This window comes from Balaenoptera ricei, chromosome 20 (assembly GCF_028023285.1).
Source record: "Balaenoptera ricei isolate mBalRic1 chromosome 20, mBalRic1.hap2, whole genome shotgun sequence".
Classification (NCBI taxonomy): Eukaryota; Metazoa; Chordata; class Mammalia; order Artiodactyla; family Balaenopteridae; genus Balaenoptera; species Balaenoptera ricei.
This window is the reverse complement of record NC_082658.1, coordinates 22,080,413-22,100,379: the sequence shown is the minus strand read 5'-3', so window position 1 is coordinate 22,100,379 and position 19,967 is coordinate 22,080,413. Positions and strand designations below refer to the sequence as shown.

The following is a 19,967-nucleotide window of genomic DNA, read 5'->3' as shown; positions in this document are numbered from 1 at the left end:
AACCACTGCGCCACCAGGGAAGCCCCCTTTTGTGGGTTTTAAGCATGGGTGTGATGACGGCACACAGGTGTTTTAGGAGCATCCCTCTGGCAGCCACAGGGAGGATGGTTGGAGGGTCATGGCTGGAGTTGGAGAGACCAGCATCGGGGATGGCCCTGAACTAGACCTGTGGTAACAGGGCTTGAGGGAGGGGAGGATGAAAGAAATATTTAGGAAGTAAGTTGGCAGTACTTGATATTTGGGTGTGGAAGGTGAGGGGTGCGGGTAGCCACGCCCCTGGGATTCTGCACAGGGAAAGTGTGAGGCTGGTGCTGCCTTCAATTGAGATTAGAAGCAAGGATAGACTGGGGAGGGGGCGATCCTTCGCTGAGGAGGACGAGGAGCACTCCCAAGGCTGGGAGTCGCAGGGAATCATGCTAATGGCTCAGATTTCTCAGGGGAGGCGGGCAGTCTTCTGCTGGCCATCAGGGATCAGGGGTTGAGTGGAGCAGGGCGGAGGGGGTGATTTGGAAGTGAAGGTTCAACTAATTAATAACTGAAGGGAAGAGAGGGAACCCATCAAAGCCAGGGAGCAGGATCGACAGGGCTCCAGACTGTCAATCCCAGGGTGGGGGTGACTCAGGCCAGAGACACAGAGGGTGGCTTTGGTCCAGGGCTTGTGCTGGATGGGGGCTGTGGGAGGCTGAGATACAGGGAGAGGTGAGAATGGTCCAGAGCAGCACCTCTGGGGCCGAGGTTGGGAGGGGAGGGGAGAGTGGCCAGGAGCAGACAGAGGGGCAGAGAGAAAACGGAGGTGAAGGCCTGGGGGCTCTCCGGATTTGGGGATAGAGTGTATAGCTGGAAGAAACGAAGGTCGAGGTCAGAGAGAGGGTTGGGAAGTGAAAGATTTCCAAGGAGGACAGTTCTGGGGGTGACGTGACAATCTAGGATGTGGCTGCGGTGGATGGGAAGGTCATCGATGTTAAAGAAGTCTAGGAATTGGGACTTCCCTGGTTGTCCAGTGGTTAAGACTCTGTGCTCCCAATGCAGGGGGCCTGGGTTCGATCCCTGGTCAGGGAACTAGATCCTGCATGCCGCAACTAAGAGCCCGCAGGCCGCAACTAAAGATCCAGCACGCCGCAACTAAGACCCGGAGCAGCCAAATAAATAAATAAATATTAAAAAAAAAAGAGACATCTAGGAATGGAGGGCTCGTGAGATGGGGTGTCTACACAGGTGTTGGGGTGGGGAGGAGACTGGAGGCAGTCCCAGGGTCTCCAGTGAATGGTGGTGAGTGTAACAAGGAAGTTGGCAATGACAGTGATGGCGGGGAGGGGGAGGGCGGTACAATCAGGTGATGGGTCTTCCACAGGGTGAGGGTGGGGACTCTGTCACAGGACAGCTGTGGTCGGCCCTGACATGGGGCATGGAAGGGGACCAGGCCCCCTCGCTACAGGGGATGCTGTGTCCCGGGGACACAGCCTGGTATGTTATCATCTGTGGAATGGCTGAAGACCAAGGGCAGTCGTTAATGATGGAAGATGAGAGGTGTGAGAGGGTCGCTAGTGGGAGGTTCTGGGGAAGAGAAAACTGAGCAGATTGTAGGGGACTGGAGAAAGGCAAGTTGCTTCTCATTCGGTGGTCAAGGATTGGATTCATGTGTTAAAAATCAAAACAAGGAATTATGCATGTTTCATACAGAGAGATTACAAGCTCCTCGAGGACAGGGATGTCTGCTTGATTTGCTACTGTATCCCCAGAGCCTAGAACAGTGCCTGGCACATAGTAGGTGCTCACTGAATATTTACTGAATGAGTGAATACAAGAGAGTGTGTAGAAAAAGCACATAACAGACCTCTGAGTACCTACCTCCAGGATGTGAATGCTGGCTATGTTTGCTTTAGTTCTTGCTCTTTCTTTTTAAGAAATAAAAACATGATCCAGTGAATGCCTCTCCCCTTTTCCTCATTTCCACTGCTTCCCCTGCCCACAGGTGACCCCTGGCTTGAGTCAATGATGCCGTTCCCCTGAATGTGTGCCTGTCTTGCCCACACATGTATTTAGATGTAAACAATGTGCCCCTGTTATATGTGGTTTTAAGCTTTGCGTAATGGAATGATAACGTAAGCAGCTATGGTTTTTGAGATTTCTGGTTCATATAAGTAATATAGTTATTGACATGTGTAGAGATATAGATTCATTTGAACTGTTGTGTGGCATTCCAATAGGTGAATAGAGCCCAGCGTATTCATTTACTGGTTCCCCTACTGAGAGACAGGCACAGTGTCGTGGACTTGCCTCTGTGAAGCACAGAGCTGCCGTGAACATCCTCATATCCATCTGCTTCTGCATGTGGGTGAGAGTTTCTCTAGGGTGGACACTTGGCAGTGGAGTTGCTGAGTATGCACATTTGAACCTCAACATCTGTAACCTTCCAAAGCTGACTTCACAGTTGGATTTATTAAACCACATCATCTCTGTGTCACTCTAGCGATTGCTTCTATAGCGAGACAGCCAGTGAAATAAGGAGGGGCTCTCGGGATGCAGAACCTCTGGGTTAGAAGATCCTGTAGCCAGCACCCTCCAAAGTGTGACCCTCCCACCCCCACCCCCATAGCATTTCTCTCTGATGGCCTCGTGGAGCCCATTTGACAGCTCGCCAAAGATGGGATTGCTGGCTGGATGGCTCTGTCCTTCACTTAGTCATTGTCATCCGTCCTCTATTCAACAAATATCCATGACGTGCTCACCAAGTCCCAGGCACAGTGCTAGGGCTATGGCAATGAACTGTCAGAAAGTTTATTCTTCTCCTAAGGGAGCCCGAGTCTGTCATTTTCTCACTGAGCCCTGCAATGTCCCAGTCCTGGGACCCCTGCCTGATTGAGAAATTACCAATGTGCTGTGTCAGACCATAAGTAAACTCCCTTCTCCAGAAGTGTTCATGGGGTAAGCCGGCCAGAATTTCCTCCCAAGAAGTTCCTAGAATGGTTCCAGTTGTGCATTAACACAACAGAAGGTAGTGTGGACATGTCTTCAATGCTGAGACCCCCGTAAGAGGCTCAGGGGCTAAGGGAACCCAGTGACTTCTCTCCATCTAGCTGTGAAACAAACAGGAAGTGAATCTCCATAAAGGCCCATCTGAGCTCAGTAAAAATCTTTCCAATCCCTTTATGCGTGACCCTTTACAATGCAACTTTGCCAGTCCTCTCATCAAAAGGGAGAGTTTCTACTCTTCAGTCTGGGCTTGACTGCTTGACTTGCTTTGGACAACAGGACCTACTTCTTACTCTTTCTCACCTATTTTTTTCTTTTTTTTAAAATAAGTTTGCTTCCTTCAACCAAGGGAATGTCACTGCCCTTTTTTATAATTAATTAATTAATTAATTAATTAATTAATTTTTATTTTTGGCTGTGTTGGGTCTTCATTTCTGTGTGAGGGCTTTCTCTAGTTGCGGCAAGCGGGGGCCACTCCTCATCGCAGTGCATGGGCCTCTCACTATCATGGCCTCTCTTGTTGCGGAGCACAGGCTCCAGACGCGCAGGCTCAGTAATTGTGGCTCACGGGCCCAGTTGCTCCGCGGCATGTGGGATCCTCCCAGACCAGGGCTCGAACCCGTGTCCCCTGCATTAGCAGGCAGATTCTCAACCACTGCACCACCAGGGAAGCCCTCTTTCTCACCTATTTTAATGATTATGTATACACAGATCAATTTCAAACCTATTAGACAAAGTACTTTGATCAAAGGTCCAGCTGCAAAAGCTTGGTGGCCCAGAAACCCACAAGAGCGGAGTCCAATTGGAACCCCATGTGGTAGCTATTCACCTCCTTCCCTTACCCTGATGACTCTCCTCTCCAGGGATGCGGCAGATGATGTGGGAGGGGCTACACTGGGTAGATCTGGGACCAGGGAGGAGCAGGTCCCTGAGGGGACAAACCCAGAGAGATACAGGTTCTGAAGGAAGTCAAATTTGGCAGGCAGATCACAAATCCAGAGGGTTGGCTACAGACAGCAGGTGGCAGCCCTGGCAGGTGGGTGACATCTGGGAGCTCTGACATGGACCCAGTAACAGGTGTTCCAACAACGGACAAGGCCACGGTGAGAAATCAAAGGCAGGTGACATTCAGAAATTTAGGTAAATTGTTACCAGCTGACATCTGCCAGCTGGGAGGCCTGTGAACTAATCCACATGAGATGAAGAAGAAAAAGCACAGGGTTTGGAGTCAGAAGATTCACTGGCTAGCTGTGTGACTTTAGTAGGTCTGAGAACCTCTCTGAGCTTCAGTCATTTCTTCTGAGAAACGGGGATAACGATGCTTACCTCTCAGAGTTGTGGTCGGGATAAGGGGAGGTCATGGATGTGGAAGCATTTTTAAGCCATAAAGAGTTGTTATAATGCAGTCTTGGCCATTGGACTAGAGTTCATAGGGAAGGCTCCAGTCCTATGGTAAGGGGGAGGTGAGAGAGCTGGCAAAGCAAGGCAGGGCCTTACAAGAATGAGGGGCCAGCAGGGTCACTAAGATGGAGACTCTGACCAGGGGACATGACAAACAGAGGCTACAGTGGTGGGGAGCCCAGCGCATCAGTTAGCTTTTGCTGTGTAACAAACCACCCCACAGCACAGTGGCTTAAAACAACTTTGATTTATGTCTCATGATTTTGTGGATCGGTTGGGTGGTTCTTCTGGTCTGAGCTTGCTCAGTTGGGATGGGGTAGTCAGTCACGTGTCTGGTGTCTCAGCTGGGAAGACTGCAATGTTTAGGATGGTGTGATCTCTCATCCTCTAGGAGGGTGGCCCAGGTTGCTTCACATGGTGGTCTCAGCAGCCGTGGAAGACCAGCCGCCAATCCCAGGCACTTTCCAAGCCTCTGTTTTGCATCACATTTGCTCTTGTCCCGTTGTCCAAAGCAGATCACACGGCCAAATCCAGGTTGAAGAGTCCCTTTACTTTCTGGCTCACCACACTCTGGACTACTTTCAGATTTTGAACTACTTAATTATGAGCCTGGGCTTCAAATGAGAATTCTGTCTCCTGATCAGAGAGGTTGGAGTGGGAAGGCAGAGGGAAAAAGATTTTCAAAGAACGGCTGTGTGGCGTTTCTGCATCTGCAGTTTACATCCGGCTCTGGATCGGGAGCTGGCAGATCTGGGTTTAAGGGCCGGCTCTACCATTAGCCAAGTGTGAACCTGGCCCAAGTTTCTGGTCTATAAGGAGCTTGAGCCCCTGCTGTGCTGAGGGTGATTTTTCAGAGGCGAATTAAGCAAATGGTTACCACAGAAATTCAAAACCACTCTCCTGGCTGTGGGGCCTTGTGCCTCTAATACTGTAGTGTGTGCTGTACAAGAGCACACTTTCTAAAAACAGGCGCCCAGATAGTGACACCACAGCTGTGGGGACGCTCAGGAAACTTTGACAGGAGTCCCTGCTGTACACCCATGAGCTACGAAAAGGAATTCATTTTACCCATTAGAGCCTCGGATACTTTATTGGGAAAATGGCCTTGATACTATTAATCTCACAGGGTCATTGTGACATTTAAGTGGAATGTCTGTCAAGTGTGTTATTTTACCATCAGACATGTATATACCCCCTGGGAGAAACTCTCACATGTGCACCAGGAGACATAGACTGGAATGTTCATAGTAGTACTGTTCGGAATGGCAAAAACCTGAAACGACCCAGATGCCTTTCAAGGAGAGAGGAGATGAATCAGATATGGCATAGTCACACGATGGACTGTAATACAGCCATTAAAGTGAATGAACTAGGACTTCCCTGGTGGTCCAGCGGTTAAGACTGCACGCTTCCACTGCAGGGGGCGCAGGTTCAATCCCTGGTCAGGGAACTAAGATCCCGCATACTGTGCGGTGCGGTCCAAAAAAAAAAAAAAAAGAATGAACTAATGTGATATGGGAAAAAAGAATGAATCTTAGCAAAATAACATTAAATGAAAATTAATATTAAGTGAATATGTGTTCACCTAATATGAAAAATAAGAGTAAATCTTTGCAAAAAAATAGTAAGTGAAAAAATTTTTCACTTAATACTAAGTGAAAAAAAAAATCAGGCCTCGAGGAATCATATATAGCACGATTCCCTTTTTTTAAAGGTTAAAATAACTAAAAACAATATTTATTTTAGGAATATATTGAATACATATAGATATAATAAAACTATGTAAAATGAGAAGCCAGGGCATGATGAACACAGGGAATCAAGATGGTGGTTTCTGAGTGGGAGAGGTGGGTGGATGGGTGCGTGGGGCATGTGAGTAGATGTAGGATATTGTCAAGATCCTCCTTTATGGTTTAAGTGGTGGGTACTTAGATCCTTGTTGTATTATTACAAAAGTACCTAATTTAATACCAACCAACTCAAAGGAAGCCGTGCACAAACCAATGATGAGAATACATCATGAGCCAAGGATATGATTAATCCAATTCTGAGTTCCCAAAGTCCCAGAAAAGTATGTTGCAAATTGTGACACATGTTGGGTGTTCTCAGTATTGGTCAATCAGCTGTTTGGGTCAGCCTGCTGGTAGTGTTTCTTTTGTATTTGAATGATTAAAGGTTGAAAGTTTCCTCTGGCCCATGAAGGTTGGGCTTGGAGAGCTGTGATCTTCCATCTGTGGGTAAGACATCCGGGGGGAGCCACAGGCGGAGGAATGGATCAGCCTAGGGGGAGGGGTCATTAAGTCAAAGGTGGGAGGTAAAAGGCATGGGAGACACACTGGCTTCCTGCTTGGTTAGGTGAGGGCTTCTGGGGAAACTTGTCCTCCTCATTCATGGAGCAGAAGATCCTAAAGCTAAAATGGGCAACCACTATGCTTCTCACGTAAGCTGGGCCAGAGCTAGCTCCCATTAACCCGAAGGAGCCTGGCCAGGGTCACCATGGTGAGATGGTTGCAAGCCTGAGTGCCTTTGTTTATTCTTGAAACATTTCCTGGGGCCTTGGGCTCTCAGCATTGTCTAGACACTGGTAACGGAGTCAGGGTTGCTCTGTGGGTTGTGCTGAGCTTAATGAGTAAAGATCACATAGGGTTTGGTGGAACCTTCTGGGGCATGTCTCTGCCCTCTGGCTTCTGAGGATCATCAAGGCATAACGGGTCTCCGAGTACTACTCCTTTGCCCCTTCAATTGTCAGTTTCCCCAGCAGGGAACCCTCTGCCCAGCCAGACTGTAGGAGTCAGGCTGAAATGCTGCTCCCCCAGCAGAGGATGATTTAGCGACAGTGGGGCCAATATGCCTCCCTGTGTGGGATGCTACTTCCCTGGCCCGTTTGGGGAAGAGAAGACAGGAAAGGAGCGAGCCTTTATTGAGCACCTGCTGTGTGCCAGGGACTGTGTCCATCTCACCAAATCCTCAGAGTATCCTTATGAGATGTCATTAAAATCTCCCCATCTCATGGGCTTGAACAACTTTCTATTACGGAAATTTTCAAAAATGTTTCTTGAACCCCCGTCATCCATTATCCTACTTCAACATTTAACACCTCATGAACAATCTTGTTTTATGCATACCTCCACCTCCTCCTCCTCTCTCTCCTGAATTATTTTGAAGGAAATCTCAGACATAATTTTATCTGTATTTCAATTTGTATAGATAAAAGATAAAGATTCTTAAAAAAAATTCACACTATCATTATCACACATAGAAAATTAAGGAATAGTTTTCTTATGGATTTTTATTAAATGGTATTGGGATACCTGGATAGTCATTTGGAAAGATATCAAAGTAGATCCATACCTCATACTGTACATGAAAATAAACTTCCAAGAAGATCAGAGACTGAGAAAACAAACCATACACATTCTAGAAGGAAACATGGATCTGTGTGTAAGGAATGCCTTTTTAAAAAACTATGCCTCAAAATTCAGATGCATAAAATGTTAATAAATTTAACTACATTAAATATATATTTTTTGCATTGACAGAAAAACATAAGCTGAGTCAAACGACAAATGACAAACTGGGGGTAAATATTTGCAAGAGGTATTGCAGATAAAGGGCTTATTTTCCTAATATAGAGAATGTTTAAAAAAGTGAGAAAAAGAAAGAAACAAGATCTGATGGAAAAATTGGCAGAAGACATGAACAGACAGTTCACAGAAAAAGATATACAGATGGCCTTTAAACATATGAAGAGCTGCTCAGTTTCACTCATAATAAGCAAAATGCAAATCAAACCCCACTGAGAGATGGTTTCTCATCCATGTGATTGGCAGACATTCAAAGGTTTGATCACACACTCTGGTGGCAAGGCTTCAGGAAAGTTTCTCATCTAATGCTGGTGGGATGGCAAAGTGGCACAAGCCCCACAGAGGGGAGTTTGTCAATATGTAACAAAACCACATGTGTATTTACTGCTTGACCCAGCAAGACTTGTAGAAATTTACATGAAAGATCTTCTTCACAGATATAGAACAGCTATGCCAAGGCTATTCACTGCAGTTTTATTTGCGATAGTAAGATATTAGAAACAACCTAAATACCCATGGAGATTGGTTGAATAAATTATGGTACTCCAGTCACACAATCATGCAAATGTAGTGATTGAAAAATAACAACAATAAAGGAAGATCTCCACAGAGCGGCATAGAGTGATTTCCAGGGCATATTGTTAAATAAAAAACCAAACAACAAACCAAACCAATTAAACAAACAAAAGCCCCAAGGTATCAAAGAGTGTACATAGTGTTCTACCTTTTATGTAAGAAAGGGAAATATTTATTTATTTTTGTGGAAAAAAACCCAGATAGAATAAACCAGAAACTAATGAAGATGATTACCTTTAGAGTGTGGGTGTAAATGGGGTAGAAGGGATGAGGATGGAAATGAGACTTTTTTGAGTTTACTTTTTATATAGATTTAAAATTTGAGGGACTTCCCTGGTGGTGCAGTGGTTAAGAATCTGCCTGCCAGTGCAGGGGACACAGGTTCGAGCCCTGGTCCGGGAAGATCCCACATGCCGCGGAGCAGCTGAGCCCGTGCACCACAACTACTGAGCCTGCGCTCTAGAGCCCGTGAGCCACAACTACTGAGCCCGCACACCTAGAGCCTGTGCCCCACAACAAGAGAAGCCACTGCAATGGGAAGCCCGTGCACCGCAATGGAGAGTAGACCCTGCTCGCCACAACTAGAGAAAGCTCGCGCACAGCAATGAAGACGCAGCGCAGCCAGAAATAAATAAATAAATAAATAAAATTAAATTCTTAAAAAAATTTTGAACCATGCGAATGTTGTACATATTAAAAAAGATTAAATTGAAAAGAATGAAAAAGGCACACCCTGAAATTAAGTGCAGATAAGTGAATTTATCCATATATCAAATTGTTAGCATAATCCTACAGAAAAAGGAATTAATTTAAGTAACTTTTTTCTCGCAATATTCTGACTGTATTCCCTAAGTGGGATATATACTAAGGCTATACTATTTAATATAGTAGCCACTAGCCACACGTGGGTATTTATTTAAATATTTAAGTTAAAATTAAAATAAACTAAAATGCTGATATATGATTAAAAATTATGTTCCTTAGTTGTCCTAGTCACATTTCTCAATTGCCACGTGTGGCTAGAAGCTACCACAGTAGACAGCCCAGATATAGAACATTTCCATTAATGCTGTAAGTTCTTTTAGACTATTCTGAGGACAAAAAGAATGCAGATAAATCTTGATTTTTACTTAGTAGTTTTGTGATAGGTAGTAGCAGTAGTTTAGCAAATCTGAAACTTTTTTGAATATTGAAGGACAGAACAAATAATTAAAATATATTAATGTTCTTGGGGAAAAGTTCTTACCAAAGGAGAAGGGAGATACAAATATGGAATGGGAGAAGATAAGGAAAGTATTGTAGAGTTTGATTTTAATGAGAACTGTCAGAATCAACTAACGTCTACTGAAGTAATGACACCCTAGAATCAATGAGCACTGAGTGCCCAGATCTTGGTTTCTAAATACCATTTCCCACCAAAAGGAATCAGGGTTCCTTGGGGAAATTGCTGATTCCAGAACCAGGGTAGGGAAAGTACAAGGTGAGCTCATGGTGGAAGGAAGAGGTGCTCAAGGACTGATGGGAACATGTCAAAAGGCATGCTTGGGGCTCCCCTGGACAAATGTGGGATAAATTGAGACAATGAAGGTAGTGATGGTGATGGATTAGAACACAGTGAGTAAAAAAATCCATAGTCCATAGATATGGGGAGAGAGAGAGAGAGAGAGAGAGAGAGAGAGAGAGGGAGGGAGGGAGGAGGAGTGGGAGGGAAAAAGGAAGAGCTTTTATAATAGAATGCCAACTAAGACATGTAGATAATGACTATTTTGCAACCCCCCCATATAATAATAATTGATTCAGGCAAAGGCCATAAATGGATACTAAATCCATTAGTGAATGATTGTTGGGGAACAGAATAGTCACACAGTCTAAAAGTGTGGGAAAACCACAAGATCACTTATGTAGAACTCTTGCCGCAATGATTAGCCTGAGTCTAAAGGTGAGGAAGCAATCAGATAAATCCAGTTCTGGGGCACTTTACAAACTACTGGCCCGGACTCTTTAAAAAATGCCCTGAAAGACTAAGAGTTATTGGAGTCTGTTCTAGATTAAAGGAGAATAAAAAGATGTGACAACCAAATTTAACATGTGATCTTGGTTAGATTGTAGATCAGAAAAATAAAGCTATAAAGAATATTTTTGAGACAATAGTGAACATGGGCATGGACTGTCTATTAGATAATATTATATCAGTGTGTCAGTGCTGAATTTCTCGCATGTGACAATGACACTGTAGTTTATATAGCAGATCTCCTGTTTGTTCTCAGGAGATTCCTGCCGAAGTACTTTGAGGCGAAGTACTTTTTGTCTGCAACTATCTTTCAGATGATCCAGAGGGAGAAAAAAGTCTCCATGTATCTCCCTGAAATGGGACTCCTTTCTTCCCACTTAACGTAACATAACTCTCCCCGCTGGGCTCGTCACTGGCAAAGGCTTCCTTTCCCCTTTTCAGAGCACCTTGTCACGGAGCCCACCTTGTCATGGAGCCCATGCTCATTGTCATGGAGCCCAGAGTCAGTAGAGCAACAAGGAGGTGCAGGGCCTTCTCCTGGTGCCATGTACTGATATCTTGTCCCCTTCTTCACTGGGAGCACTGGGCCCAAGGCTTGGAGACCCAAGTTAAAGTCCCTGTGACCTTGGGCAAGCTTCTCCACTTCCCTGGCTTCCTTAATCTGGGCTACAGGGTGTCCAAGACCCCACCCAACCATGATGTTGGGTGGAAGAAGCTGTCCTTGAACTCAGATGCTTATAGGGTTCTGGATGCTGGGGACAGTTTGATGATTTTAATGGCCCTCTGTGGCAAGAGATGGAAATGAAATTTTATCCTTTGGATTCTCTCTTCCCTAAACTGAGTCCCCATCACTGTTTTGGGGGAGAAAGGAGAAAGCAAGGCACCTGTGCGCACGTGTGAGTGTGCTTGTGTCTGAGTGAGTGAGGCTCTGAGACTGATACCAGGAGCAGTGCTGTGGCTGGGGTCTAAAGTCAGCATTTGGGGGTGGGAAGATGCCTGGGAGCTGGTGGGGGGGGGCGCTGTTTGGTACCCCAGGGCTCTTGGGGAAGCATCAAGTTTCACCTGTTCCGCCCCCACCCCCAGGCCCACGAGCGGCTGGAGGAGACGAAGCTGGAGGCCGTGCGGGACAACAACCTGGAGCTGGTGCAGGAGATCCTGCGGGACCTGGCGCAGCTGGCCGAGCAGAGCAGCACGGCGGCTGAGCTGGCCCGCATCCTCCAGGAGCCCCACTTCCAGGTTTGGTCCTCTCCCGGGCTGCTGGGGTGGCGCCGGCAGGAGGTTAGAACTGGGATGGGAAGGGACCTCGGGGCATTGCCCCATGGTCCCTCCTCTTCCCCCCACCTCCCCAGTCCCTCCTGGAGACGCACGACTCTGTGGCCTCAAAGACCTATGAGACACCACCCCCCAGCCCTGGCCTGGACCCCACGTTCAGCAACCAGCCCTTGCCTCCTGATGCGGTGCGCATGGTGGGCATCCGCAAGACGGCTGGAGAGCATCTGGTGAGGGCGCTGGGCAACGCCAGCGGTGAAATCTCGGGAGGGGGGATTGAGAGTAACCGGTGGGGATCCAGTCTGGTCAGGAGAGGGCTGAAGATGAAGACGGGATCAGCTCTGCCCAGGGTCGGGCGCCAGCGCACCCAGGAGACCGCAGACATTGTGACTCTCTCCATTCTGCCCATTTTCAGTCCACTGGTGCCCCTGTAAGTAAAGAATTTGGGTAGAAGATGGCAGAGAAGGTCGCTATGAGGGTGGGGGTGGAAGGGTAGAATGGAGGGGCTCTTAAGAGACCCATTTGAAGATTCTGACTTGGAACAGTTGGCGCCTCATCATACCCGCCCTCTGTCCCCCAGGGCGTGACATTCCGCGTGGAGTGTGGCGAGTTGGTGATCGCACGCATTCTGCACGGGGGCATGGTGGCTCAGCAAGGCCTACTACACGTGGGCGACATCATCAAGGAGGTGAACGGGCAGCCGGTGGGCAGCGACCCCCGCGCGCTGCAGGAGCTCCTGCGCAACTCCAGCGGCAGCGTTATCCTCAAGATCCTGCCCAGCTACCAGGAGCCCCATCTGCCCCGCCAGGTGGGCCCCTCCACCGAGCCCCTCACCCAGCACAAGGCCCAAGGGGTGGCTGAGCTTCCCGGCGGCCAGGGTCACAGGCCTCCTGGTGGGAGCCCCTCCTCACCAACCAGTGTACTCAAAGCAAAATGCATCTGGTGAATGCGGTCATGCGTTTGCCCTAGTCTTGGGCACTCATGCGCATGTGTAAGGGATGTGCGCGCATCTAAAGCCTGGAGTACCTGAGTGTACAAATGAATTCCTGCATCGTGTGCAGCCCTCCATGTGCCTACGTGTAGGCACGGGTGCCCAGAATTGGGTTGTCATGTGTCCTATACAGCTGCCTTCAGGTCGGTGGATTGTGGAGGTCTCGCTGCTCTGCTCACCTCTCCTATTGGCTGTCTAGCCTTTTGCCAGAGCCCTCTCCTCTGAGGGAGGGTGTAGGGGGATGGGGGGATCTTGCATTAGGTGCCAGGATCATGTTCCTAACCAGGTGATCCCACCTTCTTGGTGGGTAGGGCCAGGGCCCCAGGCCTGAGCAGATCCCCTACCCTTCTGAGTCCTTTTGTTCTGGATGCAAAGGGAGGCTGGTACCAGGGAGGTGGACCAGGCAGGCCTGTGGCATCATGCCTTTAGATGGGCAGTGCCAGGGTCTCTTTCATCTTTGTGAGGGGAGGGGGCAGAAGGTGAACTGTGTGACATTCCCACCCCCCCACCCTCGGGGTAGGGGTGGCAACAGGAATGGGCATCGCCCCCTCCAGCCTTCCCCTGCTTCTTCCCTTGACCCTTTGCCAAATCCCTGGCCCAGGTATTTGTGAAATGCCACTTTGACTATGACCCAGCCAGAGACAGCCTTATCCCCTGCAAGGAAGCCGGCCTGCGCTTCAATGCTGGGGACCTGCTTCAGATTGTAAACCAGGACGACGCCAACTGGTGGCAGGTGAGCCCTGGGCACCTGTGCTGTCTCTCCAGGTATGGCGTCGGGGGGCGGTGAGGGCTTACTCAGGCACATCTTTGTCCCACGGTCATTTCAGGCGTGCCACGTAGAAGGGGGCAGCGCTGGGCTCATCCCCAGTCAGCTACTGGAGGAGAAGCGGAAAGCCTTTGTCAAGCGGGACCTGGAGCTGACACCCACCTCAGGTACAGTCCTCCCCCCAGACCTCTAATCTGGGATCTGATGTGGCCCTGCCTGGCCTCATTTGCTCATCTCCTTATGGCCAGGGACCCTGTGCGGCAGCATTTCAGGAAAGAAAAAGAAGCGAATGATGTATTTGACCACCAAGAATGCAGGTGGGTGTTGGGGGCCCCTTCCCCCATCCTCCTGCAGTGCCCCCTCCCTCCCCCACCAATGACTTGTGCCTCTCCTGGATCTGATGCCGCCAGCCCTGTCCCTAAGCCCTGCCCTGTTTTTCCCTCCTGCCCTTGGCCCCAGCCCTCTTATCCTTGGCCTCCCTGAGAGCCCAGCCCCAGCCCCTTCACCTGATGAGCAGTGCCATCTCCCTGTGTCCAGAGTTTGACCGCCATGAGTTGCTGATTTATGAGGAGGTGGCTCGCATGCCCCCCTTCCGCCGGAAAACCCTGGTGCTGATCGGGGCTCAAGGTGTGGGCCGGCGCAGCCTGAAGAACAAACTCATCATGTGGGATCCGGATCGCTACGGCACCACAGTGCCCTGTGAGTGGGGGCTGGGTCCTGCTGCGTGGGAGGCAGGGAGCACGAGCTGCCCTGGGGGCCAGGACTGAGTCCACTGAATGGGCATCTGCGTAGGCCCAAGGTTAAGTGATACCTTTGGATGTGAGGTGTGTGGTGCACGCCCTCTGTGGGTGGATGTGGGAACTGCAGGCTGGGGAGGGCGGGGAACCATTGGCCATGTGGGTGGTGCGAGCCTTACCTTTCCTTCTCTCATGTTTCACTTGCTAAAAGTCCAGCTGGGAACCCATGTGAAACAGGACTATGAGCTGTGTGTGGCCTTGTGGAAAAGAGGGCTTCTGGTGACAGAACCAGAGGCAGGAACCTGAGTGCTGACCCCAGGTCTGCTTGGCCTTGCTGTGTGGCTTTGGGCTGCACATTGCCCTCTCTGGGCTTCAGCCCTCCATCTGTAAGCACTGAGTTAGAACAGTGATTTCTGAAGGTCCCCTCAATATGGACGTCTCGAGTCTGTGGGTGCCAGTGGTGAGGGCGAGGGCAAGGTGTGCGGGAAGGCAGCAGGGCTGCTTGGTGCAGGTAGAGCACGAGCACGTGTGTCTGAGGTGGTGTGGCCTGCCTGTGCCCATTCGGCCCCTCCTTCCCCCTAGACACGTCCCGGAGGCCCAAGGACTCAGAACGGGAAGGCCAGGGTTACAGCTTTGTGTCCCGTGCGGAGATGGAGGCTGACATCCGTGCTGGGCGATACCTGGAACATGGTGAATACGAGGGCAACTTGTATGGCACACGTATCGACTCCATCCGGGGCGTGGTCGCTGCCGGCCGGGTGTGTGTGCTGGATGTCAACCCCCAGGTACTGCCTGGCCCGCTCCTTCCCAGCCTGCTCAACACCTCTCTGGGTACTCTGCTTGACCCCCCAGTATTACCCCATATATTTCCAAGTACCCCCCTATAACCCCTCAACTACTGCTAGGGACCCAGCCCACCTAGAACCTCTTTCTCAGCCTCGTGGACCCCCAGTCACCCCATCCCCAGCCACCTGCCAGCTATTTTGCCATTCATCCCCAGGACTCATGCCCCAGAGCCCCAGGTCCACATTCTCATCTATTCCCAGGTACCTGTTCTCACCCCCATCACCCCAGATGTACATGGGAATATACTCCTGACCCTCCTCTTCTGCAGGCAGTGAAGGTCCTGAGAACAGCTGAGTTTGTCCCTTATGTGGTGTTCATCGAGGCCCCTGACTTTGAGACCCTGCGAGCCATGAACCGGACGGCGCTGGAGAGTGGGGTGTCCACCAAGCAGCTCACGGTGAGGGCCTCTAAGGTGTGGTGGGAGGGGTCTAATGGCTGATTAGGGTGGTGTGGGGGGCCAGCCAGAGCCGAGGAAGAGAAGAAGGTGGTGTCGGGAAGGGGAGAGGCGCCCACCTGAGGTACCACTGAGGTGAGCCTTGCGAATCCCACTTTATAGGTGTGGGAATGGAGGTCTGAGCGAGGAAGTGAAGTGTAGAGTCAGGGACACAGCTGGCCCGGGGCACGGGAGCTTCTGCCAGGCCCCCTGCTCGGTACACTCTGTGGGAACAGGGCTCCAGGGGAGCCGGTGGGAGATCTGTGGGCAGAGGTGGGCTGCTTACAGCTGGGGGTAAAGCTGAAGGGAGGGAGGAGGCCGGAGGCTGGAAGGCTGCCTGGAGGGACCAGTTAGCATCAGTGGGGAGGCAGTGCAGGGAGGAGAGGCTTCAAGGCAGGTGTTGCAGGACCCCAGGGCACCCCTCTCCCCCCAGGGACCCCTTGGGACAGCCTTCCCCAGCAGGTGTAGGGTTTGCAGAGCTCTGAACTCAGGGGTCCCTCTGCTGGCCACTTATGATACTTCAGCTCTCAGGCCCTGGTCAGCTGCTCAGACCCAGGAGAAAGGTCCGGGCTGGGCTCCCCACTGCTGCAGCCTGCTCTGGCCACAAACAGGGCCTACTGGAGCCCCTGGGACACAGCTGGGTCAGTCCTAGAGCTTCTGCCTCGGCTTATGTAAGTCAGTATTCAAGTTCCCTTCCCATCCTTGCAGGTCCAGCTTGGGCTGGGTCTGGAGAGGGGGTTGCCTTGGGCCCTTGTGGGTGGCCCTAGGACCAGGCGTGGCAATTGCCTTTCAGGCTGTCTAGGTAAGGGGACCTAGTCAGACTGAAGGGAGCGCTGGCTTTGGAGTCAGGCAGACCCCGTTCAGCCATTGGCTGGCTGTGTGGCCTCTTTGTACGTCAGTTTTCTCTGTTGTAAATGAGAATAATTAGTCCTGCTTGCAGAGCTGTAGTGAAGATTGCGCTAGTTGCCAAGTGTTTAGTGCAGTGCTTGGCACTTCCTAAAGGTTATTTCCTTCCTCCCTTCCCACCACCCATCTGTCTGTCCACGGTTACAGGAGAGCTGCCTTGGGGCAGGCAGGGAGGGGCTGCTGCCTCCCTAGCCAGGGGGTCTGTGCCTGCCATGGTTGGTACTTTGGGCTTTGGGGAGGGGGCTAGACGGGGCAGGCTGTGGGTCCCCCTGACGCTGGGGGTGCCAGGGGGATACTGATGGGCGGGAGGTCCCCTTGTGCTGGCAGGAGGCGGACCTGAGACGGACAGTGGAGGAGAGCAGCCGCATCCAGAGGGGCTACGGGCATTACTTCGACCTCAGTCTGGTCAATAGCAACCTGGAGAGGACCTTCCATGAACTCCAGGCCGCCTTGGAGAAGCTGCGCACGGAGCCCCAGTGGGTGCCCGTCAGCTGGGTGTACTGAGCCTGTTCTCCTGGACCTCGGCCCTCTGGGTTGTGACCCAGAACCCTGAATCCGTCCCCTTCCCAACCGTGAGCCCCAGCCATGATCCTCAGCTCCCGTTCCTGGCACTCTGGCTCTATCCCTGGGTCATGGCCCCGAGTCTGGCTTCAGCGCAGGAGACGTGCACTGCCAGGGAGGTGGGTGTTCGTGGGGCACCTCTGTGCCCAGGTGCTACCCACTCCCGACGTTCACTGGCCACCAGATGTCCCTCGCTGAGGGCCAAGCCGTGCCCCGGAGTGTCGGAATCGCCTCCATAATGCTCAGTCCAGAGAAGAGAAAAGCTGCTTTGGGACCACGTGGTCAGTAGGTACACTGTCCCCACCCCTCTCGCCAGTCACTTTTTCTCCTCTGGACTGGCCACCCTGACCCCACTCCTGGGCTGCTCCTACTTCTCGCCCCTGCAGCCTAGGGGCAGGCCTTAGGCTGGTTCCCTGTGGCCAGGTGTGTACGCGGCCCCCCGGCGGCTAGGCAAGCCCAGGTGGCGGTGCCAGCCTGGTGCCATCCCGAAGGCTGGAGGAGCCGAAGCACCAGCCAGTTGCCGCCGCCAGGGAGAGGGCAGTTCTCTGCCCCCTCGGAACGGGGCTGGCTCCCTGTCCTTCCCTCATGCACAGCTTTTCACTGCCGAAGTCTCTCCACAGACTTCTCCAATGTGCCCCTGACAGGCCAGCTCTGCTCCCCGCAGGGCAAGAGTGGCAGGGGGCTGCGGGCTCAGCCCAGGCAGGGGTGGGCTGGAGGCTGAGCCCTGTGACGAGGAGCCTGACAGGAGAGCTCCCAGCCCCCTGTGGCCCGTGGTGGGGGCGCGTCTGGGCTCCCTGTCCGTGGTCATTGCCCATTTTGGTCTCTGTGGCTGGGTCCAGCTGCCCACTCACATGAGGGCAGCCTGGGGGCTGAGGAAAGGGGAGGGCTGGGCCACGGGGAATGGCCTTGGAGGACGTTTGCGCCCCAGCAGACTCCCCGCACAACTCCAGGGGGCGCCATCCACACTGTAGTCTCCACAGCTTACGGTTCCGCAGGCTGCGGTGCCTAGTCTGTGTTTCTGCCACTGGTGTGTGTGTCAGGCTTAGTTTTTGGAGAGGGGAAGCAAAGGGTTGTTGTGCTTTGGAGGTCACTCTTTGGGGCCCCGTTTTTGGGCTCCCCATCAGCCCCCCATTTCTTATGAGACCCTTTTCCCAGATTCCAGAGGATTGGCCCTCCCCAGATGTCTTCCTCCGCTCTCCTGTTGTCCCCCGACCCTCAATGCCACCCTCCAGTCCTTGAGGAGGGCAACTGTGTAAAATAGGAGAATCCCTTTTTTAAAAAGTATGCTGTCCTTGACTTCCCCGGACATCTCATCCCTCATCCTTCTCTGTGACCCTTCCCGGGGTGAACCTGTCCTTGTAGGGGACCCCCCCATGACCGCCCCCCCAGCCTTTGTGCTCCCCAGTTCTTCTGTCTAATCAGTCTTCGCTGCAGTGTCAGCCAAGCTGGCCCCTGAGCCACTGTGTGCCCATTTCCTAGGGAAGGGGAGGGAGAAGAAACAGAATATTTATTACAAAGTCAGAAATATATTTATTATATTAGGGATCTCATTTGCATTTGCCTAGGATATGCAAATGAGATGTAAAGGTCAAGTCTACTTCCATCTCATTTGCATAGCTCTGCATCCACTATGCAGTCAACTTTATGTTCCTCTTTTCCCTTTAGTCAATGTTCTTTTAATTTATCCTCAATTCAGCTCTCCCTTGCTTCACCCTCACCCTCAACCCAAGGGGACTGGGAGTGGGAGGAAAATGAGGTGTTCTCGCGCTGGCCCAGGGCCATGGGGTGCTTTGTTCATCCCCGCCTCACCCGGGAGACTGGGGAATAGAGGCAGCTACCCCCTCCCCCTTGGTTAACCTCCAAAGCGCTCTGATTAGAAGACCATCCTCTTTGATGGGAGGTGGGGCTGGGCACCTTGCTGAAGGGTTGGCACATGGCCCTTCAGGGTGAAGCTCCAGTTACTGTTCTGGCACCTTCACCTCTGGTGATGCCTGTGAGTTGGGCCCCTCCTTTCCCATCTCTATTCCTCTCTGAACAGCATTCTACCTCCCCTGCCTTAGCCGTACTCCGGGGACCCGTACTGGGTTGGAATGGGTGTGTGTGCCCACCGCATTAGCCCTCGGGTTCCATCCTCCCTCTTCCCACTGTGGACGCTTGTATTGAGGAACCTCAGGATAATAGGGCCCTGCCCCCCTGTCCACACTCAGTCCCAGCCCAGCTGTCCTTCCCCCGTCCCCTCTCTCAGCCATCCAGTTCTTGAGCTTTCTCTCTGATTGGTTTTCTTTTTCTTTGATTAAATGTGAAAGCAAAGCTTCTGGGCTCTGTTTGTCTTTCACTGGGGTCGGGTGGAGGGCTTTGGGAAAGGTTGAGAGTGGGGAGCACAGCATAGATGATTCTGGAATGGAAGCTGGAGTGACATGTCTTGCGTTCTGTGATGTCTTCTGAAAATTCCTGTCTCACCACTCCACACTCCCCACCCCCAGAAGATGCTCCTGCTAAATGCTTATATCGAGGAGTCTGTGAGCATCCATGGGGGCCAGGGGACTCAGGGACCCCATGGCTAATCCACCCAGCTTCACCTGGAACTTGCTGTGTGGCCTTAGGCAGGTTCCTCTGCTTCTCTGGCCCTCAAGTTCATCCTCTGTAAAGTGTCATGGCCTCTCCCAGGGCTAATGCTAGGATTGATTCTAGGTGCTTAACAACAAGAGCCATAGAGAGCTGGTTGAAATGTCACCCCGATGTCACTATGGGTGTGTGGTTGAGGGGTCAGCCTTCCTTCCCACCTGAGTTCCTCAGGGGAGCCCAGAATGCTCACTGAGGATTCTCAAGAGGGGGCTTTGGCTGTTCCCTTCTCCCTGTGATGACCAGGTGTGGAACTGGCCCCCTTCCTTTGACTTCCCCCCAAGCATCCGT

The 19,967-nt window shown here is 51.3% G+C and overlaps 1 protein-coding gene across 4 annotated transcripts in view; it reads left to right on the top strand.

Moving 5' to 3' along the window:
- Nucleotides 1–19,364, top strand: part of MPP2 (MAGUK p55 scaffold protein 2) — a 28,005-nt gene extending 8,641 nt beyond the window's left edge. For 3 of the 4 annotated variants that reach the window (XM_059906644.1, XM_059906646.1, XM_059906643.1), the window contains 10 exons: nucleotides 11,629–11,781; nucleotides 11,895–12,044; nucleotides 12,395–12,622; nucleotides 13,407–13,538; nucleotides 13,633–13,738; nucleotides 13,820–13,888; nucleotides 14,109–14,270; nucleotides 14,891–15,093; nucleotides 15,423–15,551; nucleotides 16,821–19,364. In XM_059906644.1, the coding sequence (XP_059762627.1) occupies nucleotides 11,629–11,781; nucleotides 11,895–12,044; nucleotides 12,395–12,622; nucleotides 13,407–13,538; nucleotides 13,633–13,738; nucleotides 13,820–13,888; nucleotides 14,109–14,270; nucleotides 14,891–15,093; nucleotides 15,423–15,551; nucleotides 16,821–16,997 (1,509 nt within the window). In that variant the 3' untranslated portion in view covers nucleotides 16,998–19,364. Of the gene's footprint in view, nucleotides 1–11,628; nucleotides 11,782–11,894; nucleotides 12,045–12,394; nucleotides 12,623–13,406; nucleotides 13,539–13,632; nucleotides 13,739–13,819; nucleotides 13,889–14,108; nucleotides 14,271–14,890; nucleotides 15,094–15,422; nucleotides 15,552–16,820 lie in introns of those variants that run through there. The other variant, XM_059906645.1, reaches the window with a different exon arrangement.
- The last annotated feature ends 603 nt before the right edge of the window (nucleotides 19,365–19,967 follow it).